This window comes from Acanthopagrus latus, chromosome 3 (assembly GCF_904848185.1).
Source record: "Acanthopagrus latus isolate v.2019 chromosome 3, fAcaLat1.1, whole genome shotgun sequence".
NCBI classification, from domain to species: domain Eukaryota; kingdom Metazoa; phylum Chordata; class Actinopteri; order Spariformes; family Sparidae; genus Acanthopagrus; species Acanthopagrus latus.
This window is the reverse complement of record NC_051041.1, coordinates 9,269,880-9,296,094: the sequence shown is the minus strand read 5'-3', so window position 1 is coordinate 9,296,094 and position 26,215 is coordinate 9,269,880. Positions and strand designations below refer to the sequence as shown.

At 44.2% G+C, this 26,215-nt stretch overlaps 1 protein-coding gene across 3 annotated transcripts; it reads right to left on the bottom strand.

Annotated features, from left to right (window-relative positions):
- Positions 1-1,121: 1,121 nt before the first annotated feature.
- cgnb (cingulin b) lies at positions 1,122-26,158 on the bottom strand. 3 transcript variants are annotated; one of them, XM_037093503.1, is made up of 21 exons: positions 25,331-26,158; positions 17,689-18,830; positions 17,519-17,607; positions 17,347-17,410; positions 13,297-13,394; positions 12,967-13,099; positions 12,635-12,847; positions 10,353-10,501; positions 9,736-9,762; positions 8,617-8,737; positions 8,175-8,387; positions 7,468-7,551; positions 6,651-6,908; positions 6,358-6,528; positions 6,071-6,232; positions 5,793-5,882; positions 5,598-5,681; positions 5,372-5,490; positions 4,482-4,590; positions 3,400-3,563; positions 1,122-3,222 (listed from the first exon to the last, which is right to left on the bottom strand). In XM_037093503.1, exons 2-21 carry the CDS (start codon positions 18,823-18,825, stop codon positions 3,087-3,089), a joined length of 3,621 nt encoding a protein of 1,206 aa, XP_036949398.1. In that variant the 5' UTR covers positions 18,826-18,830; positions 25,331-26,158; the 3' UTR covers positions 1,122-3,086. The 3 variants fall into 3 exon arrangements, with proteins under 3 accessions (XP_036949398.1, XP_036949396.1, XP_036949399.1); XM_037093501.1 differs by having other exon boundaries at positions 3,081-3,222; positions 24,809-26,158; XM_037093504.1 differs by lacking the exon at positions 9,736-9,762 and having other exon boundaries at positions 3,081-3,222.
- Between the last annotated feature and the right edge of the window lie 57 nt (positions 26,159-26,215).

The window sequence follows — 26,215 nt, the reverse complement described above, 5'->3', positions numbered from 1 at the left end:
CGCCAGGCTGACAGTTTATATCAATCCTCAGGATAAAGTTCATGAATGGACTGCCGGAGCATTTTTAGTCACACGTTCATAGATGTATAGACTTTCGTATTCATCTTTTTAGGGGAGAAACTGTGTCAGTGGGATGTTTAAGTCTAAAATCTTTAAACCGGTTAATTGCTTGGAAACAAAGAGGTGGAAGTGGTGCAGTCGCCATTTGATCGGGTGCAGTCAGAGGTGAGGTCATTGGTGCCACGTCCAGGCCTGCTGCTGTCTGCCTCACCTATGATGCAGTAGCCGCACCCCTGGGATGAGATGGTTCATGTGGGTATTCATAATGATTTATATTATCCATCCAGCAAATCTCCCGAAACTTCCAACTGGTATTCTGCGCTGTAGGACTACGTAACTGGATTATAGAAAAAGATAATCCCTCTCTGGTTCCTACATATTTACACGGAATGATCTAAGGAGTTCTCTTTAAGATGAACAGTCTTCATAAGGCTTTAATAGCATAGCATATTTAGGCACCCATAGAAACAGTGGAACAGGTTTTTCTCACTGGGATCATTCCTCCTGTATATACCGGCCATTAATAATTCCCGCCTTTAACAGGTTTCTGTGTAAGAGCATTTGCATAATGTATTCAGTTTATCTGAAGCTTATATGATCAGGCTGAGTTAAGTCAAGGGGACATTTTTCACAGTTAGTACAAAATATCACTGTTTTTTTCCAACGTTCAGCCCGACAGTAGGAGATATTGACAAGAAGAGATGACTGCATGCTGTGAAGACATTAACCTTCAGAGATATCTACCATTTTTTCTTTTCTCGTCTTTTCGTTTTCTCAGTCTTAAAGTTGGGCTGAACAGGAGGTAAAATGTGTGTGCAGGAATTCACTCATTGGAAATACATTTTTGGGAGGATTTGATCCCCTGTACAACTAAAGACAAGTAACAAAAACTTTTCGTATGTTCCTTTTGACTCATCTATAGGTATCTATCTAGCTAGCTTTCTCACAGAAGTGTTGAAGTGAATTGTTGCTTTAAAATGCTCCAAATAAAACCCCTCTGAAATATGTGTATTGCATGATATATGCATATGAAGAAAACAAAAAAATGAGAACAGGAGGAATAAATATAATATCTCTTTTTATTGTACACACGGTCCAAAATCTACTTAAATTTTCCATCAAAAATTTGGGGAAAATGTACAAAGTGCTGCACCGCTTTTCAAATATCACCAGCAGCTTGATAAACCTCCTACATTTAATAGCATCCTTACTTGTAATTTCCCAAATAGAAATTTTCAAAAGTGACGCGTTTACAATCGTAATATCACCGTCACGATGTCATAAGGAGATTATAATCAACATTCATGACATTAAAGGCCAGGTGAGAAATAATGTGGAATGCTTCCAGAGCTAATGATTCTCTTCATAGGAATTTTCCGGTAGGTGCGTGCACAGGCAAGCATATGAAACACTTCTGAAATCATTACAGCAGCAGCGTATGAACAAAACACATGCAGAGACAACGAGTTAAAAAAAACAAAAACAAAGACATGAAGCGGATTTTTAAGGCATCTGAGTGAAAACATGCACACGGATCAAGCTTAGCAATATATTAAACCACATCAGAAATACGGTGGTCAAAGTAGAAAAAATGTTATACGGAGAGGATTAATCTCTGAGGACACAGTGCTACTGTACGTACACCAGCCCAGGCACCAGAATGAAATTGTTGGCAGTTAAAGTTTCCGTACACCGAAGATGCTTCCAAACTTGTACTTGTTTTATTTATCTGGAGGCGGTACGTGCCACAGCTAGATATTTCTAAGGAGACCACACGGGAGGATTTCCAGAAGCGTTTGTGGTGATGACATTTTTTTTTTTCAAAATGAGATGTTTTCCGAACCCTAACCAAGTGGTCTAAACTAAACAAGAACAAAACCACAACAACGTTGCAAAGAGGAACAATTGAAACTTGACACTAAAGATGGCTGCAGCATAAAGAAACATAAAGTTTGAACTTGTCTATTTTTCGGAAACCTGCTTTGCCCAACATTCATTCCGCCGGCTGGGTTGCGTGTATTTGATTGTCTTGAGAATGCACAGCTAATACAGCGTATAAAATGTAGGCTCAGTTTCGATGGCCCATCATCATCACATTCAAAAAGGTAAAAAAAACACAACAAAAAACGAAACAACAACACATCACTTTCAATACGCGGATAAACATTTGCAGCTAATATCAACACTGACAGAAGTAACTTGTCATGCATAAGGAAACACAGATATAAGACTGAAACGAGAAGGAAAAAAACTGGGCGCACTTCATTTCAGAGTACACTAATAACACGTAATAAGATGTACTTTTGGTCAAATCAGGAAGAAGAAGAAGAAGAAGAAAAAACACTTTAAACCTCTAGGAAAGTTTCAAAAGGTGAAACAGGGAGGAGGTAAAGATGGACTTTTATTTTATTTTTTCGACTTTTTATTTTGTAGTTTTATTTGGACCCTGTACTCAAGTAAAACTAAAACAACGTCCTCTGAGCTCTGTGTTTTGTCTAATGGTTAACATATATTATAAACACTTATCAGTGTACTCTTAAATAAAGCTGTGACCCAAAAATACGATTGTTATCTTTTGGTTTAAAAGCAATTTTCAAGTCTACTGTATGACCTCTGATCTGAAATCATGCCACAGTAATGTGCTACCACAGTAGTGTACAGTAACTATAGTCGACACAAAGAAGAGACGGCAGAGATCTTCTCTGAAAACAAGATTCGAGCTGGAGTACACGAGGAACCTCGTGTCAATTTCTCTTCAGCATAAAGAGACGGAGGGTCTCAAGCCAGAAAAAAACACGACAATACTGAAGCAATCGCGGCTGAAGGCTCCGAAAAATGCAATCTGATTTATCCCGACGCCCCGTCTCTGTTGGACTGCTGCGCTAAAAATAAAAACCAGGAGCAACTGCAAGGCAAATCTGTAGTGCATGGCAACCGAGTTCTTCAGAGTCCTTGATGCCCTGAGTACCTTTTCTCTGACTTGCAAATCTTTTTTTAGGCCTCTTCGTTCACGCCCCCGTCTTCCCTCAGCAGTTGGTGGTCTGCAGGTGGCCCTCGCTCAGGATGGAGGTGATGTTGTTGGTGTCATAGAAGCCGTCCTCATCCTCGGAGCTCAGGGCGGAGGAGCCCAGAGCTGCGCGATGCGTCTGCTGCGACTTCCTCCTGACATGAAGCAAAACAGCAGAAAATCCAGAAAACATTGACTCAACTCTTCTACTTTCATACACTGCGGCACAGCGAATACAGACATGTGTCCTGCTGGTGACTATACACTGCCACCTAGTGTCTTAAAATGATCTAAACTCAACGAGAATTCATGCGGTTTGGGCCACAACTCACTTCAGTTCGGTCTCCAGGGCTGTCACTTTGGCGTGCAGCGCCTCCTGGAGCTCCTGTTGCTCCTCCAGGTCCCTGAGAACCTTCCTGCGGACCCCCTCCAAGCGCTCCACCTCCCCCTCGCTCTCGTCCACCTGTCGCTTCAAGGCCTTCACACGCAGGGACAGCTGGGGATGAAGACAGGGAGAGGCAGGGGGTTAGAGGGGAACAGAGGAGGTCACAGGTGAAGACGTGGGGGGGAGGAGGGGGTAAGACGGGTGGAGGGGTTTGACGGCGAGGGAGCAGCTACATACAGAAAGGCTAAGGGGGCAGAAATATGATAGGGAAGGTGGGTGGGTGGTTTAGGGAGAGTTCTGGTGACCGAGTGAGGTTGGGTCAGGAGGAGCACAAATGAGATTAGTCTTTTGTAAAAGCAATTAAGCTTGAACTGTGCTAATGATTAAACAGCATGTATGTGTCAAATAGAATCAATCAATAACTCTTACGGCAGTATGAAAATTGTGTTAAACTGGTAAATCAGTAAAAACGTGTCAGGAAAAAGTCAGGAAATTCCAGAAAGTGCCAGGAAAAATACATTTTACCTGTCTGAAAGTAAAAAATATTTTGGAAAATACACTCAATGAGCCTTCTGGACGATAGTTACGTGAGAGGATTGATAGCTGTCTGTAGGCTAAATGTAAAACTAGTAGCGCCACTTAGCTTAGCTTAGCATAAATACTGAAAACAAGGGAAAACAGCTAGCCTGGTATCTTTAAAGCCCACCAATTGACAGGTTATATGTTTTCATTGCTTCTGAGGTGCAAGGCTAGCTGTTTCCCCTTGGTCTCAGTCTCTATGCTAAGCTAAGCTAACCCGCTTCTAGAGGCATCTCGAAATTTTCCTTTTCAGATTATATCTCAACCCTCATTTCTTTTTAAAAACAACACATCTCTAAGAACTTTTACTGCAGCACTGAACAAGCTCTGTTATTTGAAAATAAAAGCATCAAGTGTTGACAAGATAAATGTCAAGTAATATTCAACAGACGCACATGAAGCCAGAAACGATCGCCAGTGATAATTTTGCGTGCTCGTCCTGATGCGTACCTGATCTCTCTGCTCGATGTGCTGGCTTCTCTCCTGGTCTAACGTGGCGTTCAGCTCCTTCAGTTTTCTCTCCATTCGTCGCTGCGAAGCCTGGATGCTGCTCTTCTCTCTGTGAGGAGAAATGATTCAGAGTTCAGACAGAATACTGTAACAACACTGCTTCCCTACCGCTTTTTCCTCCCAACGCTGCTGTCGAGATGTCTTTTTAATAGATGGTTGAGTGCTGGTCGTTTGCTGGCAAGTATATTAGGGATTGACTGATTATCTGATCCAGTATTCAGCACCGTGATCAGAATCACAATATTTGAGTAAACTGTACTTTGTTACATTCAACCACTGGTTAGTTTGAAGGTAACTATGTCAATGAAGCCCTTGTCTTTAACCAAAACCTCTTATGAACATACACATAATGTGTTACGGTGCACCTACAGGGCTGCATAATAATAGTTATAAGCACTTGCGATTATTCATAAACAATAATCTTTCGGCATAATTACACTGATGTCTAGAATACATCACCGACACAAGAATACTAGATTATACTTGAGGAGTAATCCATTCATTGTACATTTAATTTGTTCATGCTTTTCTTGCATTGACTGAATGTTCTCTGCTTGACTCTCTAATGCACCAAAAGGCCGCTTATAGTTACTTATAATAACATTATCATTATGAATTCTAAAAGTGATCATACTGTGTTATTAATGATTATAATGTGAGAATTAGAATACATTGATAGTCTGAAAAAAAGGGACTAGCAATTATGAAGTATTAATAGTGAGAGCTGACTTTTGTTACTTCGATTCAGTGAAATACACCCCGAAGAGTGAGACTCTACTAAGAGGGACATGGGTCTGTTTTTTGAGCTGTCGATGCATGTTCAGTCGGACCTTTCTTCGCTGCGCAGTCTCTCCTCCAGCTCTTGAATTTTGCTTTCCAGCAGGCTGATTCCCGCCGTGGGGCGAGTCTGTCCCTCCATGTCCGCCATACGAGACTTCAGCTCCTTCATCTGGGAGAGGACGGGGGGAGACACAGTGAGGTGAATAAACTGCTGCTGTAGCAAAAAAAAAAAAAGTAGGTTTGTGTTTGTTATGGCACTGATTGATCGACCAGCACCTGTCTCTCCAGGGCGCTCTTGTCCATTTCCAGGTCGTGTCTGGCCGAACGCTCCTGCATCAGCTCCGACCGAAGCTGGTCCACCTGAGAGGGAGGAAGAGAGAGACGATGTCAGAGAACCTGTTACCAGATTAGGTAGAAACGCATGCCTGCTTATTTGCATGTGTATTCAAATGTTTTTTCCCCCTGCGGCACCTGATCTCGGCTACGTGTGACACGGTCGTTCAGGAGCTCCGCGCTGCTCCTCTCCTCGTCCAGCTCGATCTCCAGTGTCTTTATTTTATCCTGAAAGACAAACAGATTCACATATTTCCTTTTTTTTGGAAAGCTTATCTGCCAAACCTCAAAGCTACTTGATACCCCAGACCATTTCTTGATACCCCATAACTCCATTTGCTGACACTGTATCCCCTGATTTAACCCCACCCAACTTTAGATCCCCCAGCTCGTGACCTGTGACCCCGAGGGCTCACCTCCAGGCCCCTGATCTCCCTGGTGCGGTCTGTGTGGGTGCTCTTCTCCGCTTCCAGTTCGCTCTCCAAGTGTTTGAAACGGTTGTTGAGGAGGTCTCTCTCCAGCTGGGCGCTGTCCCTCTCCTCGCTGCACGCCAGCAGCTCCTTCTTCAGACGGGAAACCTGGAAAAACAAGATGGAGGACAACATTAAGCACAATTTTCATCCAATCTCCTGTTTTTTTTTTGTTTTGTTTTTTTTCAATCCGTCAAAAACAGGATGCTCGTCACTGACTACTGACAACCTACCTCTTCCTGCTGGGCCTTGAGGTTGCTCTGGGCCCTCTGCAGCTCGGCCAGCCTGTCCTTGCTGTTGCGCTGGGCCTCCTGCAGGTCCTTCCTCGAGCGCTCCCTGTAGTCTTCCAGCTGCGTTTGCAGGGCGGCCACCGACTGTCGGGAATCTCCCATCATCACCTCCATCTGACAGAGAGAGTGGACATGGCGGTCAATAACTCTCGACATCTCAGGGACATTTCCAGTTATTCCGGCCTAAAGCTCTCATGCACACACACACACACACACACACACACACACACACACACCTCTTTGTTAATCTTCTCCAGGGCTCTGTCCAGCAGCCTCTTCTGCTCCTCCAGGTCACTCTTGCCCCTCCTCAGCACCTCCCTCTCCAGGTCTCTCTCCTCCAGCCGCCGGGTCAGCTCGTCCCTCTCTTTGGTCAGGCGGGTGGCTCCTCTCTTTGCCTCCTCCAGCTGAGACTTCAGGGAGCGGTTCTCATCCTCCAGAGCCTCCACCGCCTCCTCAGCCTCCGAGCTCCGGTGCGTGCTGGAGTGAAGCCTCGTCTGGGAGAAGAGCAGAAAAAAAAACAATATTTACCACGCTGCAGAAGAGTTTATATTTTACCAGCATTTTCATTCTGTATTGTTATATGTTTGGGAAGCAAAACACGGTGACCGGTACATAATAAAAGGATTCCATAGAGAGTTAAACTGCATGCAAACTTCCGCCCAAGATCTAACTCCTGTATCCTCAACATGTGCTGATTTGTGTTGGCTTAACGCCCACACTGATTTGTGCATGCCTGCGCTCGTCACATGATCATCTCACATCAAAGTTAACAAGATTATGGCACTTAAAACAGCTGTAACACGTCGCGGCTCCGACACACAGTGAGCACAATGCACATCTTATGCAGATTCCTCTCGGAGGGATTATTTTCTGAGCTTTAATGTTTGAGTTTCTCCTTGGATCTAATTTACCTCACGTCCTCTCGGGCGAAAAATAGAGCCTGTGTGGGAGGCCGTTGCTTTTGTTCTCATACAGTATGTCTGTTTAGATTATTTTGCAATGCGTGTGTGTGTGTCTGTGCAGCTGTGAGTCTTTTTTTTTTGTGCGCGTTACCATGCGGGCCAGCCTCTCTCTGAGGCGAGCGTTTGCCTCCTGCAGCTCCAGGCTGGTGCCGTCCACAACAGTCTTTCCCGAAGCCTGCGGAAAGGAGAGGATGAAGAGAGGAAACATGCAGAATTTATAGGCAATGATGCAAGATTATAAACTCTGGAACTTTGCTTTAAAATGATGAAGTTCATCTAAATGAATGCTCTAATACCCCAAAGTAGACTTATTCAGGTTCATCATTTCATTTTGGGTTACTACTAGAATATGTTTACACGCTATTGGTTTTCACATATTGCCCACTGTTGTTTGTCTGTTTTAGTGCCTGTCTCTTTAAGGCCCCACAACCCCCTCCCAATTACCAACTCTCCTCTGATTGGTCAGCTCACACCTGCCTGAGCCAGCACCGCTAACAACAACACAGCAGCTGTGCCACATCAAATTTCACGTGCCAAACTAGCCGTGAAGCATAAATTGTGCTAACATTTGACACGGTGACACAGTGTGATGTCACAAAGTCACATAATTAAAGAAGGGACTACTGATGAGGTGTTTCAGGAGCTGTGTTTTCTGCTTCCAAGACATTTTACACTCACACAAACATAAATAATGAAGGAAAGGAAAAAAATGAAAAAGCACAACGGTCTCCTTTAAATCCCTTTTCAAATGTGATTGTTCTATTTTCTAAAAACTGTCGCTTCTTTCTCTAGCGTCACCTCCTTTGCCTTGTCGAGCGCCTTCTCCAGCTCAGCCTTGTCTTTCTGCCGCTGCTCCTTCAACCTGCTGATCTCGGACAGAAGCTCGGCCTCTTTCTCCCCGCTCGCTTTCCTCAGGGCTTGAAGTGCCTCCTTCTTCTCATCTAACTCGCCCTTTTGTTTGTCCAGATCGGTGCGAGCGCGCCTCAGATCATCATGGCAACGCCGAAGCTCCTAGGGATAAGCAATCAAAGATGGATGATGTGTGTGTGGTGAGGGGGGAATGTGGCTGAGGTGGCAGAACAATGTGTTGGCATGACTTTGAGCAGGGAAAATGAATCAACCCGGCTGCGCTGACGGATTAGAAAATACAGATATGTAAGACCGAAAAGGTGAGCACTTGTGTTTCGCCCACACAGCGAGCATAATCTCCGCTCCTCCTCGTGACTGACATGAGAATTACCTCTGCCGAAGAATGGTCACCGTCAGGCGCAGGCGTTTGTTTCTTCATGACGAGCAGCGAATCCTGAGCGTCCTTCAGCTTGCCTTCAAAGTCTTCCTTTTCCAAACGCGTTTTGAGCAACCTGCAGGAGAGGAAGAAAGCAGATGCTAAAGAACACACGGTGGTAACAGAGGCTTTGTAAACTGCACACTGCACACACCGAAGACAGCGGTGACAAACGACACACAAAGCACAAGAGGGTAAAACTACTGCTACTTTCTTCAAAATCAGCTGTATTTATTGGCAAGTAAAGGGCAAGTTCACCCAAAAATTCAGATTCAGTCGTAATATTTTCATCCCCATGTCGATGGAAAGTAGTCCACGAAACAGTTCTGGAGCTTCACAGCAAAACAGCCTAAACTACACAAATGAAGTAGATGGGGACTTGTTTTAAAATGTAAAAAGAACTACTGAAACATGTTAATAACATGGCTCTGTACAGTTTGTCAGGTTGTAATCCAAGTCTCCAGAAGTCCAAAATTGATTGGCAAAAGTCGTTTTTACACCCTCCATGTATGGCTGAACTCACCTCAAACAGGGTACATGCCAACCCTGTTAGTTTAGCCATTTAAATAATGTCTTCTCAAACCAACACACACTTGAATTACGCTGGAGGAACTGAATCTACTTCAGGTTTTCAGGAGAGCGCTGTTTATGCTGTGAAGCTCCAGAAATGTTTTGTGGACTACGATGCTTCCATCGACATGGAGGTGAGTAGAAAATGACTGAATTTTCATTTTTGGGCGAACTTATCCTTCCAATCAGGAAGTGATTTTCAAAACAATCAAACAATGATTGATCACTATAAACTCCTTGAGACAAAATCAAAAATGTCTCATTGCCGACTCGCTTAAAGGGTCGGCATGATTGGGTTTATGATCAGCGGGCTGCTGTTAGTGAAAGTTTCACCGATCTGATGATCAAAAAATCAGTCGACATCAGATCCAAAATGCACTTCGACATTTGAGCTTCTCAAGTGAATTTCAAAGGGAAATACCTCAAGTTCCGATTTTCTGATCAGAGAAAAAGACTAAAAATACTACTCAAACCAAACACAGTGAGACTGATTTTCTCTCTCACATTCGGCCGCTGTCGTGCTTCCCGCTCCTGCCAAATGGAAAAAGTCAAGCGAAAGAGTGCATGCATTAAAAATAACTCAGGAGAAATGAGCCAGAATCTATGTAATGTATTAACAGATTGTCAGTGAGTCTATGGAAGTCTTTGGAAAAGATTCGCCTGACTGTAAAAAATATCAAATCCGATGCAGTGCGTTTGATGCTTGCTGTGTGTTACGACTGCCAGTTTTAAGACAATAGAGAGCGGCTGAGATTGTGTGACACAGTCGTGTCGGGTCTGACGAAGCGTTTGTCTTTGTATGGATCCAAAGTGATGCCGCGGCTCCATAATCAGTTTAGTTCAGTGCGAGAGCTGAGAAACACACGTGTCTATCTGAGGTGTTAAGAACAAAACGTGAATTTTACCACACGTTTGTGGTCTTTGAATGTTACTTCACGCGTATACAGTACAGTCAGTTTTAATTACTCTGAACTCAGACTCCGGAAATAAACACTCCAAGCTCAAAACTAATCCAAAGTTTCCCTGCTTTTACACTGACTGAACAGGGTCACAGATGTCACTTCATATGTGTCAAAATGAGGCACATGATTACACAAACATTTCGACTTATAGACACTAACTCCTGCGTGGTGTCGCGCAGCTCCTGCGCTGTGGCGTCCAGCTGCGCCTTCCACTGCTCCCCCTGATCCCTGCAGCTCTCCAGCTCTTCTCCCAGGGTCAGGATGGAGGCGTTCACCCTCTCCCTCTCCTCCTCTATCTGGTCCTGGGACTGAAAGGTGGCCACACACACACACACAGAAAAAGTTACATAACAAGTCGAGGGAGTGGGTGTATGACACAGAGCCTCACACACCCCAAAACAGACTTTTCTTTTAGTTCTTCATGTTCAGCACAAGGGAACAGAAGAACAGAGATTCCTTTTTCGTGTTATGCCTTCATCAGCGTGTCTTCAACAGCGGCTGAGGGAAAAAAAAACAAAAAAAACCGCTTCTACATAAAAAATAACGCCAGAAAATATCAGACGAGATGGAGCTACTTTAATCCTCCTCACGCCAAACAAATCACCGCATCAAAAAAGGCTGCTGCCAACCTGTCTGCTTATTTCCCTGCTCTCGGGCTTGCATGCTACTTTTTTTTTTTTCCCTGACACTGCTGTTACAGTTTCCCCGAAAAAATTCAAAACGCATAATGATCTATTCCTGCATCTACGTACATGCCTCAAATTTCCTCTACACCACAGCCTACGAAAATAGTCCACTGGCGGAAACAGAAGCTCCGAGATAAAAACACTCAGCTGGAAAACTTTTCGCGTCGCAATCACACGAGGCAAAAATTCTCTTTTTCTAACTCTGCTCACTAAGCTCAGCCTGACCTCACGATACCCTGACTGAGTGTTCCAACGCCGACACATGATGACAGTGCAAAACCTGAATGCGGCATCAAAGCGCTATTTAATATCGCCTTAATAACGCATGCAGGACGCACAAAGTGCCTGACAGGTATAACCTGACTGTTCTCCTGCCTCACCTGCATAAAGAGAACAAAAAATGATCTGAATGTCTTTGTCTAAATCTGTAAATCTGTTCTGTGATCAGAAACTAAGGGATGACGTTGAGCCTTTTGCATTGCAGGTTTTGCTGTAACTGTGAAAGAGGTTTTAAATCCTCTCCGGTTTATTTATCCTGTCATCTGTCGGCTCTTCACTGGGAACCAAGAACCGAACACTGAGTTGGTTTAATTGAAAACATTTAAATTCATCTGCTGCCCTTAAGAATGCGGTGAACTGAAGTTCAGCTGAATAATTAGTTCAAAGTCTCCTCTGAGTTTTTTTTTGTGAAACCGAGTGAAGTGAACTTGAGAAACCGTGTTCAACAGCCTTAAAGGGAAAATTTGACCTAAAAAAATGAAAAATTCAGTCGGTATCTGCTCACCCTCACGCCGGTGGAAAGTCGAGGGAAGCTTCGCAAATCCGCAAAACATTTCTGGAGCCTGCAGCATTCTCGTAAACAACTGAAGCCCTCAGACGCCCTGATAAGCACATGTACCCCACTTTGTGAATACCGTCTTTTCAGATCAATTTGTGATCTTTGGACTTCCGCAGACTGGGATTATACTTGACAAACTGTATGGAGCCATTTCAATTGTATATTTACATTGTTTTTGTATGTTGTATAACATGTCCCCATCTACTTCAGGAAAACGCTGCAGCTCTGTTTCACTGTGAAGCTCCAGAAATGTTTTGCGGACCACAAAACTTCACCTGGCTCTCAATCTGCAGCAGAGTAGATGATGACTGAATTTACATTTTTTGTGTGAACTTGTCCTTTAAAAGTGACCCAGCAAATTCCCAGCATAACTCATGATTAGAAATTCTGAAGTGGTCTGAGAATAAAAACTAGACACTTAAAGTTTAATCAACTTAAAAATAAATAAAAGAGATCAGAACATCTCATTCAGGGCTCCTCTGGTCAAAAACACACTCACCCTTCATCAAAGTAACTGCACAGGTCGTTCGCAAGAGCTCACATCAAACAAACCTGAGGATTTTATAGGGTTTGCATTTTTTTTCACTTCCACTAATCAATATTCTCGTAGTGTTCGACATCGGAAGAGGCTGTTTTTCAAAGTCTCTTGGATCTTCTCTGTCTCGGCTGCACAGTTTCTGTTGCTTTTATCTTTGTCTTCAGTTGTTTTTTAATCACGTCTGCTAATGAGCCGAGCCTGAACTCTCAATGAATCCAAAAAAAAAAAAAAAAAAAAAAAAGATCATTCTTTTTATGTTGTATTTTCAAAATGTGCTAAAGTTTGAACCCGATAAGCTCACGGTCAAATCCAGTTCTGACATAAGAGCTTCGACACTGTCTAGTTTTTTTGTGACCGAATGCGAAAGATCGTGCTCCACCTGTGTGACCTGCTCCATGGTCTGCCTCAGGTTCTCCATGTCCTGGCTGTACTGCTCCCTCAGGGCCTCCATCTCCCTGTCATGGCACTCCACCTCCTCCTTCAGCGCCCCCTTCAAGGCCGTCAGCTCCCGCTCCCGCTGGTGCAGGATCTCCTCCTGGCGCTGTCGGAGCATGGCGGCCTCGGCCAGGTCGGCCTGCAGACTCATCACATCCTGCATAAAGAGAGGGAAAAAAGACAGTTGAGAGTCAGCGTGAGAGTGTGTAAAGGTTTACGTGCGCGCGCGCGCGTGTGTGTGTGTGTGCGTGTGTGTGTGTGTGTGTATGTAAGCACCGTCTGCAATGAGTCTGAGTGAGGTGAGTTCTCTGAAACTCTCCTCAGCTCCTCCTGAAGCTCAGCCAGCTGATCTTCATGCAGGCGCAGACGAGACTCCGACAGCTCTCTGGACATACGCTCCTCCGCCAGTCTGCATGCACACACACACACACACACACACACACACACACACACACACACACACACAAAGACACACACAGAAAAAGACACATTATTAATACTGCAATGCCAGACTCATTAACAGGCTCATCAGTCAAGCAGTAGTGAAATGATCCTTTGACGAAAAAAGCCACAGGATGCATGCAAAACACACACACACGTCCTTACTCATCATGGGCCTGCTGCAGGTCTTTCTTGCAGCGGTTGAGTTGCTCCCGAAGCTCCTCGACGTTCCCCTTCTTGAAGACCCCATCAGATCCTCCCCTCTGTTTAAAACACAAACACACACACATTGAACGTGTATACGCACATCGCTCACAAACATCGAGAGAATGTGTGAGAGATGGGGGGCAGAGAGAGAACACATAGGGAGGATTGGAAACTTTGAAACGGAGCGTCAGTGTCGACCTTGCAAATACATAATGCACTCTGCATCGTCGGAAAACTTTAAATGAAAAAAATTAAAAAAAGAAAGAAAAGAAAGACCCCGCCTTTGGATTCCTTGCCCTAGTTTCTGACAGTCAAAAAAATCTTCGGCAGGAAGAGGCCCTGCCAGTGCGCTCAGACATCGTCAAACAGACAACATCCCCACCACCACCACCACCACCCCAACCTTAACAACTCTTTCTGACAGGCTGCAGGCGAGCCGAGTCGGAGCAACGTCGCCCACACCGCTCCGCCGTTCGTCAAGCCTCCCTCTCGCTGAAAAGGAAGAAACGGTACGAGAGCAGCCTCTGCCCATGAAACCTCTCTTATCCTCCTACATACTCATTACAAGGAGGCACGCACAGAGACAGGAGAGAGAGACAAAGCGCGGATCACGGACGGCTGCGCTCCTCCGGGGGACCTCGCAGTGCCGTTGCTTATCAGTGATGGATTGTGAAGATGTATTTTGCCACAGATTTGTTTCATTTTCTCCTCGCTCCCTGCAGGACGGTTTGTAGATAATCCCGCAGGGAATATCTACACGCACTTAAGAGGGGATTGCATCAGCTTTTATCATTGTGTGGATTCACCATCCACAGTAACAGAGACCCTCCTGCCCCTGCTGAACGCATTAGCAGTCTGCGTAACTACGAGAGGATGGCGCGATTACATAACGCAAAGGAGACTCAGTTAAAACCTGATCTAAAATAATTGCTCCTCCACTCCTGATAGCCTCTAGTCAAGTGGCTCCAAACACTGGGGTCAGGACCCACCCGAGGGACCACCACATAAATCTGATGAGGTCAAGAGATGCTTAAAAGAATAGTGAAGCAGAAAAAAAGCTATATTTTGCAGGCTCTTCCTCTTAGCTTTCTGCTTTTTTTATTTCTCATGAAGTGATGAATAATTTTACCACACCAGGGCCCTGAAAAGTACAGACTTGCAAAGTGAGAGGAGAAGCTGGTTTCCTGAAGTGTTTTTTTTTTTTCTTTTTGCGATTCTTTATTCTTGATTTCAAACTTTTTTATCATTGACATCCTCACTGCAACTTCACACAGAAACCCAACACTCCCCCGGATAATACAACGGCCAGATAAGTTAGATTATGACCAGTGCGGTTCAGTGTGGAATACTACAATACCCATGAGCCTTAGCTGCGGTATATAGTTTGGTAAAATCAATAAGCATTAAGGTTAGCTGCACCTTTTATTCCATTCCTAAGCCTGACGATTGGTTGTTTCCTGCCAAAGAGCACCTTGGGAGTTGGAGTTAAGGTGAGCTCAGTGATTACTTTTTATCTTCACTCCCATTTATCGACCTGACTGCAGCAGCAGCGATCTGCGGAGGTGGCTGCTGTCGGGTGTTTTACGTTCGGTGATGTTGATTACTGACTGCAGCTGGAAGGGAAGTGTGGGACGTATGTAGGTAACAACCATTAAAAATCCATCTGATGTGACTCAGGCGCACGTGTTCGCAGACTCGTGCTGTGTTTAGTCTCGTTGGCCGACGGGCCACCACATCACATTGCTTTGATAAAAGTTGTGGATTTCTCTGGGTTTGAACACTTTTGGAAATATTTGGGATTATGCAAGCAAACAAATGTCCAGTGGTTTTAGAGATGTTTATGCAGAATTCTTGCACATTATATCTTTAACATTTGAAGCTTGATGATTTCAAGGTTTGTTTCTCTGAGATGCACCCTGGGAGTCGTATCTAACTCTTCCCCTTTAATCTTCATGTGCAGCCAGTTAAGCTTTCACATTTTTAACCAAACAAATACATATTTTCTAGCACAACTTTTGATCCTTTCTTAATATGATTCAATTAGAATTGAGTTTTTTATTTACGGAAGCAAAAAACATCTTTGCAAATCTATTCAAATAAACAAACCCGAGAAGGAATTATGACCCAAGGCTGAAACGATCATAACCTGTAAACATGCGAGACCTGATTGAAGACACACGCATGCGTCGCTATCCTGGACTAGCGTAACCCAACACGCCAGCATCCGATCCTCAATTAACTGGGGGGGGTGTTGGAGCGTTAACTCCACCGCTCTCCCACTGACACACATTAACCGGTAACACCACATTAAACCAGTCAAAACACACCACAGGCACTTACAGGGAGCCTCAGACATTAGCGGTGCAGAGGGAATGCGAGCCCTGCTGTACAGTACGCTCGTGAGTCGATACGCCTCGAGATGCAAATAACTCTCTCTGAAATCAAAGACTGCATGCGTGTATTGGCAGATTAGTCCGGACATTTGTTGCATCACAGATGCTCCAAAACACGTTTTGGAGGGGCCTTTTTCTAACACACACTCGTCTGATCCCGCTCTGATCTTACATTTGGGCTTCATTCAGACAAAAGCCAATGGTTTGGTTCAGAGGCAGAGCTGGGAAAATAAACAGCCTCGAGCTAAAAAACACTGTAAACCGCTTCACCCCTCAGTTAGGTGTCGACTCTGGATATTTCAGTCATTGTTGTTGTGGCTTCTGAAGAGAAAGAGAGAACCTGACACTAAATCTACCAAAGTGCTCTGCGTGGTTAGGTTTTTTTCAGCGACGAAAAACCCCTCCGAGAGGGATCTGTCCCTCCCTGCGAGCCAACCCCCGGCTGGTGCAGGGTTCCAGTCCGACTCAATTATTGATGGCTCTCGATGGCTGCGTCCTCAGCACACAGTGAGCCCTCGACAGCTTTCCTCTGCAGGTGCATCGTTGCCAAGAGACGAGGCGGCCAAATGATTCGCAGGCAGCCATGGTCACAAGTACATAACAAGGGATCATACATAATCAAGTGCGTGTAATATAAGAGGCTGAGCGCACAAAGGAATAACTCCTGAATGTAGATTTATGCAAAAGGATGCAAATTTTAGAGGACGTCGTGTGCTCGTCCTCATGAAAAAACCCCGGCAATCAGTTTTAATAAGGTGTCACAGGGGCACAAAGGAGCAAAAACGGCACCGAAATTGACAGAGGAGCGCTCAGCACGCTGCTTAATTTTCGCATTTTTTGGCCTGCCAAAGGAGGATCCTTGGAGACAAAAGTGAATGAAATAGGAAACTTCATATTCTGTGAAAAGAATCCTGCTGCCAACCATCTGTTAGCTCCATCACGAGAACTGCTCTGCTGAGAGGAAGACGCTCGTCCCAGACACGACTACTTTCAAACTATCTGTTTGATCAGCGTTCTGAGACTGCACACCACAAAAAGCTAATTGGATTATGTGCTGTTATTCATTTATGTCATGTCTTTGTGTTACATAGTGCATGTAGACAATCCTCTCTAAGAGACGAGACAAGCAAACTGATTATGAAGTAAGTATTTTTAAAGCAGACGCTCACAGTCTCACCACGATCATCTTAATAATAATAATAATAATAATAATAATGATAATTTCTCTGAGGATCTGGTTTATTATTAGTGTTCAGGTGTTTTTACCATCATATTCAAATACAATACAACAGAGGCAGCCACGCTAGCCAGCTGCTAGCTTGTCTATCAGTTTAAAAACAAATTACTTCACATTTTGTGAAATATGCTTGTTCCATCAAGTGTGTTTAAAGGAGTACTACTGCATATGTGAAAAAAAGCAGTATAAACCCTTTGGTGGCTCCATAGGAAGCTGCATGTAATCTGATAATTTGCCTCCACTGACGTCACCGATTGGCTATGTTGCATTGTGGGTAATGTCGGCACTAGGTTTTGAAAAGGAAGAAGAATAAAAAAAGGTGATATCTCAATTTCTAATTATTGTATGTGGTTGTGGTCACAAAAACGATCGTCATACCTTGCTCGTTGTCTCGTAGACGAGGTTGACCTTTCTCTTGAGGGATCCTTCACTCTCACTGGTGCTGATCAGGAAACGGTGGACAGAGGATCAGAAAAAAAAACAAAAAAAAACACATGCATACATACACACTAACAATGACTCTGGCCACTCATTATATCAGTTTATTTACCCATCTTTAAGGATGTTGAAAATGGCTTGTTTAACTTGAGCTTCCTCCCCATTGGTGACGCCCGGGCTTTGACTCCTCGGCAGGATCTCCTATAAATAGACAGAAGACAAAGTGAGACACAGAGAGACAATTAAGTACCTGCAAATAACTTCACAATCACTGCTACTTACAGGCTTTTTTGCCACAGCTGGACTGGTGTCCTTGGTAACAAACTTCCCTGGTGACTTAAAGCTCGGCTTGGGGGCCTCAAGCGCTGTCACCTTGGAAACTGATGCAGGGCTCCTTCCCAAGCTGCCACTCGCTGGGGCAGATGACGTCAACTGATTGGAGGAGGCAGACAGAGGCATAGCGTAGGGATTTAGAGTCGGCGAGCTGGGAGAGGGAGGCGAAACCTCGGGCTGAACATCTTTTCTGGCATCAAGACTTCTAGACCTCCTGCGCTCGTCGAACCTGAGGCGCTGCCTCGCTCCGGAGCGGCCCCTCGCCTGCGGAGCGCTGCCCGGCGTGCTGTTGTTGAACTTACTGATGAGCTTGTTGATGGGAGCCAGGGAGTTGGTGTCGATCGCTGGGATGGGCTCGCCATCAGTTGATGCTGGAGGTTTTGACTCTGAAGGGGTGTCTTTACTCTGAGTTTTCCCTCTGTATCTCCCCAAAGATGCGGTGAAACCAGGGCCAGGTGGCTTGGCCCCTCGCGGTACCACACCGTTTACTTTGACAGGTTTCAGCCCCGCTTCATTATACCCCTCATTACTACTCCAGTCTTTGTTTTTCCCTGCTTTGCTGGCTTTGGGTTGGGGTTCAGCCTTTGGCCTCTCTGCCTTTCTGTCTCCACCCTCCTCCTCTCCCTGTGTTCCAGCTTGACCGTCCCCCGGGGGTCTTTTCAGGGGGCTCCCAAAAATCTCCCCATCCTCATCCTCTGCTGCAGAAACAGGAGAGTGTGCTGTACTTGCAGCAGCATTGTAGGGGTTTGTGATTTCTGCTGGTTCGTTATTGAGTTTTGGGAGGCTGTTGCAAGGTGAAGGTGGCCCTGAGCTGGGGGTGGGAGTGTTTAGCTGGACTCCATAAGAATCACCCTTCTCGCCATCTTTCAGGACCACATACGGCTGCCCAGAGATCCCCTGAACCCGCACGGCCACCCCGTACTTATTGGTCGGAGGAGTAGCATTGTTGTTTGCTTTGGTTTTGTCGGGATAACCTCCGCCCGTGTCATGGAGGTCCTTGATGAAGCGGATCTGAACGCCGTAATCCACGAGAGGCTTCCGGTCAGTGGAGAGAGTGCTCATGTTGACTTCCTGGTTTCTGTGCATGCAGCCTGAGGCGGACAGGGAGGGGGAAGAGCAGAAATGCAAATTTAGGTGAGTTTGAACAAGCTGTAAAAGCTGAACATGAAAGTTGAGGTGCCGAGACTCTTATTTTTATCGATTTCACAGTAGAGATTTGCAGAGGAATTCATCCTTAAACCGTTTGTTTTATCATTCCCTCAGATGTCTCCTTTAAACCCGCATGTGTCGCTCCTCCTTCCAACAGTTTGAGGCTTTTGTGTAAATTTCCCACTTCTTCACAGGGAAAGTTATTCTGACTCAGTTCGTGCATCAGATTACTGGAGCAGACATCTTCTCCGGCCACTCCACAGGTTAAATTCCTTCTCTACAAGAATGAATTGTATTCATGTCATGTCAAATATGTCACCGGGGGCACTAAGAACCCCTTTGTACAGGAGGAGGCCTACTTTTCCCTGAGGGTTGGAGTGCTCAGAGGACGGAGAAAACAGAGAGTAGGAGTGTGAGTGGGTGTGTATAACAAACACACCAATGTGAATAATGTGCATTATTAAGCCTTATTTAGTGTGTTGTATGTTTTCAAACAGCTTGAAAACAGAGAGAGAGGAAATCGTTATGTGTATTTAACACTGAAACTGGGAAAACAGAAGAACAAGGACTTACTGTGCTGTATGTGTTTGACTTAAGAGGAGTGGATCGGCTATATTTACACTACGGGAGGCCACAGGAGCAGAAGAAACTGATACTGTTTGAGCATTTCACTGGAAAACACTAAAACAACTTGTTGAACATTGGTTTAAAGGGGCATTACGCTGATTCTACACAGGAACACACAAACACAATAGTCTGGGTCTTTCTCTTCATTCCTGTTTTAAAAAGGCGTACCACAGGGTTCCACACTCAGACCGCTTCTGTTTTCAATATATGTAAATAATCTCTGTGATAATTTATCAAAAGCTGCTTTCTATTTTGATTTGTTTTCATTTATGTGTTTTTTTTGACAGGGACAGTGCTCAGCCTCTTAGACAATGCACAATCTCTATACAACAAGATCACCATCAACAACAACAAGATCGCAAAACAAGACACTACACTTTGTGTCTTGTTTGTATCTTATTAGCCGGTGCACCAACACATAATGCAGATGATTGCAAAGAGGAATAAAACTGCTAATATGTGTTTTTTTTCTTTACATTTTCTAATAACAAGGCATTTTTAAACAGCTACATTTCCAGTACTAAGGTGTGACTGATGAAAATGTTAAGCTGCACTTGAGAGATTTTTGGGTGCATGTGCGTCCAAAGTGGTCGCACCCTGGAGTCCTGATTAGGTTTCTTTTTTTAGAGACAAATCCTAATCCTCCCCTCCAGGCAAGGAAACACTTAATTCTGACCACATTTTCTATCATTATTGGATTAAGGTGATGTGCTCTTTATGAATGCACATGACCAGTGTGGTGCAGTGAAGCTGGACTGTCTACCATCGGCTCTATGTTTTATTACAGGCTGTGGAGATCTTTGTACTTTGTAATCAGCGTACAGGTGAGTGAAAAAAACTAGTTTTAAAAAAAATTGTATATGGCCTGCACTGTCACCATACCATAAAGGTGTTGATCCCCACACTTAGAACAGAATTGGCAAAAAAGCTTTGAATATTCTGCCCCTTGTTCCTGGATTAATGTGCAGAAGGAACTGACACTGTTACAACTGATAAGTTGTTATTCCTCTGATCTTGTGTTGCCCTTTAGCTTGATACTGTGTTCACTCACTTGTGACGTGCTGACAGTTGCATGTGTCTGCTTGTTTTGTGTTTACAGTTGTAACAATATGTATACTGCCCTCTCGCTCAGGTCACTCTTGAATTAGAGATTTTTATCTCAATAAGGCTTTTACCTAAATAAAGGTATTTATATACAAAGATCAGTTTACTCGTCATGAGGAGAAGTATTCAGTTTGGATTTGGATTGAAACCTCAGGATATTGTGGCATCTGTTGCTTTAAAGATGCAATATCTAAGAATGTGCCACCTATTGGGGGGCAGCATATCACAAGACTTACCGCTAACTGCCACATACTGTAGCTGTGGTTAGCTAGTTAGCTCAGGTAACTGTATAGCTAGCAGGAGCTCGGAGCCCCGGGGAGTGTAGGTGTTACATTGACAGCACAGGACAGGGCTAGCCGGTTAGCATGCTAACATAAATAGATTTTTTCTATTGACAATTTATTCAATTTTTGAATGTTTTCAACCAAAACTATTTCATATTGCACCTTTAACTTTAATCATTATCCTAATAAACTTGCGTCCTCAGGCTACATAGAAGCACAGTAAAAAAGAGTTCTTCTTTATATGACATTGAATCTTTATATATTGTATTGGTTTTCAGCTTAAATGTGCCTGCAGCTGACTCTTTGCCCATTACTCAAGAGGATGCATTCAATTTCCTTATTTTCTCAGCCCAAAACCCAGATATATTCTATATAAATGAGCGAAAACCACCCAATCCTCACCCTTGAGAAGCCTGAACCAGTATACCTTTTGCTTGAAAAATGACTGAATAGATTCATCGACTGGCAAAATGTATGCAGATCTGTTCTCAATTTGAACATCTCTGTCAGCTGTGATATTAGCAGAATAACCTCAGCACGTCCACCTTATGTGCCCTGAAAACCGGCCTGGCGATGAACACTATGAGAAGGTGAATACTCCTCCTATTGTCCCGGCTCTGTGGAGCATTAAACATAGGGGGCTATGTCAGGAATGGGCCTCCCCTCCTCTCTTTCTCTCTTTCTGCCTTTGCCAGAGTCTCCCCAGTCACCAGACTTCAGAGTAGAGTCACTCAGGCGTAGACTGTTTACTTTGAGCTGTGCGGGAACACACACACACACACACACACACACACACACACACACACACACACACACACACACACACACACACACACACACACACCAGCTCGAGTGTATATGCACAAACACAGACAAGCGCACGAACCCGACATTTTCCCCATGTGGTAGCAGGTAGTCCATCTTATAAGCATCGCCAAGCATTGTGTCTCTATAAGTGGCAGGAGAGTATTAAGTAAAGTGGAATCCTGTTAATCACATGACAGCGTTTTTCTTGTATTTAAGCGCTGTTAAAGCTGCTTTACAAGAGCTCCCCGCCGTCCTTCAGCCCCAGTCAGCACCTACAGATGTGTCGCCCGCGGGAATTAAAATGTAACCGACTCCGGCTGGCCGCTGGTTACAGTGTAACACGAAAGGACCTCGGCTGGCAACAAGGTCAGATTGGTGGGATCAAAGTGGGCCTTTGTCTTTTCCTTTAAAAAACAAACATTCTTAGGATTCCTTTACACACAGCATCGCGCGTGGTTTGCATTTGTATTAATAAGGACAGATTAAGAGGAAAACATCGAGAAGTAGGGCAGCATCAACTGTAAAGCCCTGCACATGCGGAAAACTGTCCACACAGGCAGTAAATAAAAATAAAAAATAAAAAGAGGAGACTAATTAAAAGACGACAAACCGGAGACTAAAAATACAAAGCCGAATTAATTCACAACAAAACAGGCGGACCGTGTTGCACGCCGGACATCAAAAGGATGATCTGATTCTTAAAAAAAAAGGGGCTTCTCTTCGTCTTGAAACACGATGACGTGACGGTCTGTTTTGAAATGGTTATCAAGGTGACAACTGGTTCGTCTCCTGTCTTTTGTCACAAGGAATGGCTGTGTCAACAGAGACTGGAATGTCACCCAACGGGCCGATCTGCCACCGCTCTTCCCTTTCTCCTCACCCAGCAGGCACCGCTCCTCTTCCTCCGTTTCTTTGCCAGGCATCTGATCTTCCACCCTTCTCCCACAGTTTCGATTGATCTCAGATATCTGAACAATGAGACGAGCTACTTTCACACTTGGGGCTGGGTCGTTTGGTCGAAAGCAATGATGACTGATATGATTAACATGAAACGATTCTGGACGGCTGATGTAACTCTTTAATTGTTCTCTGCTGGTTTTTGCCTCTAAACAAGGAGAAATTGTTCGTGCTTTTCTCTGTTTTATATGCATGGTAATTGATTATCTTTGGGGTTCTGGATCAGAAGACGTCATCTTGAGCTCTGGGAAACTGCAGTGCACAGCGTTTTCACTGTTTTCTGACATTTCAAAGCCTATTGATCGCTGGGTGGGAATGGCATGAGCATTTCATGGTGCGATAACCATTTAACATTATTCTGTTTGTATTCTTGTATTCTTTTAGCATGTCTTTTGTGTCTTGTTTACGAATTTTAAGGGCCTACCTAGGGACAGCCACTTTTATTGTTATCACTAGATACAATGAGCCTTAAAGGAATGACAACAGAAGGGACTGTTTGGTTGAAGTCTTTGTTACAGCTTTACTAAATAGTCTGTCCCGACTGACACGAAACTTGATATGTAGGTAAATATTTTAGTTGCACTAATATTGTAGAACTCAATACAAAAAGGTATGCAAACGGCACAATAACTGTAAATTGTAAAAACCGCAGCATACCTTGAAGGCTGTGTATCGCTGCAGCCATAACTGATAAAACTACTTGCGACTTTCATGAACATGTTTCTCAAATAGTTTTATAAATCATAATTTGTCGCATATATGTGCACAATCACATGATATAATGCTTCTGATGTTAAATGCAATTAAATGTTCGGCTAATAGGTTACACCAGGTGTAACTGTTCACATGTACAACAAAAAACCACCTTGTTAAACAAAGTTTGGTCATTTTTAAAGTTATCTGCAGAATGTCTCCGTCCCCCCCTGGTAGCAGAGTGAGTCTAGACTGCCTGACTCACTGATCCCCTCTCTGACTGAGGTTCACACAAGTTAGAATCCACAACACTGAACATCAGAGAATCAGAAGAGTCAGTTCGCTAGACACATAAATATGAAATGAACCTGGCACATCCCAGAAAATTAAAATTAAAAAAATAAATAAATAAATCAACAAATCACCTCCTGTTTTTAAGTTTTTTTCCATTTAATTTGCCTGGAATAAATAATTCATCCTCACAGTTTTGAATGAACACATCCGTGTACGATTCTGTCAGCACAGTATAACACTGAGCCCTATTTGAAACCAAAAAACATGTCATTTCAATACTCAACATATGTTTTTGAGTGTACTGCACCACTGAGTGCACACATCCTGTCACTGAACACGGCTGAATTCATTTTCTTTATGTCTTGACCAGGACAAACAGATTTTGTATCTCGATGGGAATATTCCCGGTTTAATGAAAGTTAAAGGTGCACTGTGCTGTAAACAAACTAAATAAACAAACTCTCTTCGTTTGTCACGACGGAATAAACTGAATAAACAAAACAGTACCAAAATACTACACTCATATCTTACCATAGGTGCCTTATATGTGGCGGACCCTGCCACCTTTCTAAGCTTCTAAACAGTGTTCTGGGGAACTTATTCTCCTCTGAGAACAGCATGTTTATTCAGCTATGGAAATTTTTAAATATTTCTGAGTTTGTATTTCTCTAAACACTACATAGTGCCCCCTTAAATAGAAACACAACAGCACATTTTTGACCTGCGCCCAAACTGCTGTTGATATTATTCTCGTTATTTCAGGCTGTTGTGTTCGGGGATGTTGCTGTTGTGTGCGCAGGGTCCCTTGTGTAAAATAGGGAACAGCACCGTGGTAACACCAGTCCCCTTCATTAAAATCACATGTTTACCTAAACACCTCACTGAGTGAGCTCCAAGTTTTGGGCCCCGGAGCGCGTGTTGTAGGTCAGGCACTATTTCTGGAGCAATTTATCTGGAAAGTAACTGAGAAAGGATGAGGGGAGAGAGATGTGACCTGCCGGGCTGCGAGGTTTCACTGATAAATTCAATAAAATCGCTTTCAGATTCACCTCACCATGTCAGATACAGAAGCCGTGACAGCAGGGTGCCCCCCCCCCCATTCCCCTCCCCCCCGTGCACCTGCCCTGCTCCTGGATTAATTGCGTCACACCCACCTATCCGGTCAGCCAGTATCGGTGCTCGCGCGCGTATCGAAACCAACCACCGGCGTGTTTACTCGAGCCTCCGGGACCACGAGCGGAGCGCACCTGCCTCCCCGCATCCTATTTGAAGCCCTTTACTTTACTATAATAACCCTCTCATATCCTCTTTACGCAGCACCGTCAGATCCAATTATAGGCGGGCAGCGGACACACTGAGCACTGCGCGAACAACAAAAGGCTCCCTCCTCCTCCTCCTCCTCCTCCTCTCTTCTCCTCCTCTTCTCTCCTCTCTTGATAGGTTTTTTTTCGGTCATTATCGCGAGCAGGAAAAGAGCCCAGCATGCCAAATCTAACCTGAAAGCCACAGGTATCCATCTCTGCTCATCCAAATGGTATTTAAAAAAAAATAAATTAAAAAAAACATAAAAAATCGGTCCTGTCAGCACTGCGGGGGCTCGCAGTACGGCTCTCAGCACTTTTCCACACACAAGTACATGTACGCGATCAGCTGTGGAGACACTTGCTCTACTGCACCTGTGAGGATGAGTCCAGGACTGTTGTGTTCCTCCCTCCTCGGTCAGCTCCGTCCCGTGTCTGCAGCGGCAGTAGCAGCAGCGGCTCTGCACAGTGTTGGTGGGATGAGGAAGATGTAACTCAATGAACTGAGGACACCGGGAACATTTCTCACTCCCCCTTCCGCGACCAGTGCAACCTGTTGCCAGCGCATCGGATAGTCGTCCTCGTCCCGCCTCAGGAGCGACCCCATTGGTGGAGGAGGCTCTCCGAGAGGGCGGGGCCTGCTGCGAAGGCTCAGTTTCATGCGCGAGCACACGGGAGAACAAGACAAGGGTGTGTGTGTGTGTGTGCGCGCGCGTGTTTGTTTGTGTGTGACCCATTTCCACAGAGCTGTGATGGGAAAGTACACTGCTGGGACATTTTAGCGTTTCACTTAATTGTTTTTTTTTAATTATTACCTTTGACATTGTATTTTGTATTTTATTTATGAATGTGTTTGGTCCCTAAAAAAAAAACCTGTTACTTTTATTATTTTAAATAGTGTATCTCTCAGTCAGGTTGAAAACGTAGGCATGGCAGTATTGAGTAATAATCATATCCGATACCGACCAAAATGCTGATCACTTCTGAGGTAAAAAGTCTGTTTCAGTCAGTTAACTTGTTCCTCTACAGCTACACTTCACCCATGTAGTCGTTCAGCTGCATCTGTAACCTTGCTTTTGAAAACTTTGAAATCATGAATTGCATTTTTACAACATTAATGAAGTAATAAAGTAACAAACTCAGAAACATTTATCTTTTCCACAACTGAATAAACAAGCAGTTCTCAGAGGAAAATAAGGCAGGGTCCGCCACATATAAACAAAGTAAAACAGTATGAAATTGTGCTGCTCTTTAAGGTCA

Bases quoted from the DNA above. Each gene is read 5' to 3' on its own strand.
- cgnb (XM_037093503.1), bottom strand. From the start codon at position 18,825: ATGCACAGAAACCAGGAAGTCAACATGAGCACTCTCTCCACTGACCGG. The intron at 13,100-13,296 runs GTAAGGACGTGT...GTGTGCATGCAG, and splicing joins CTGCAGCAGGCCCATGATGA to ACTGGCGGAGGAGCGTATGT. The intron at 12,848-12,966 runs GTGCTTACATAC...CTCTTTATGCAG, and splicing joins ACTCAGACTCATTGCAGACG to GATGTGATGAGTCTGCAGGC.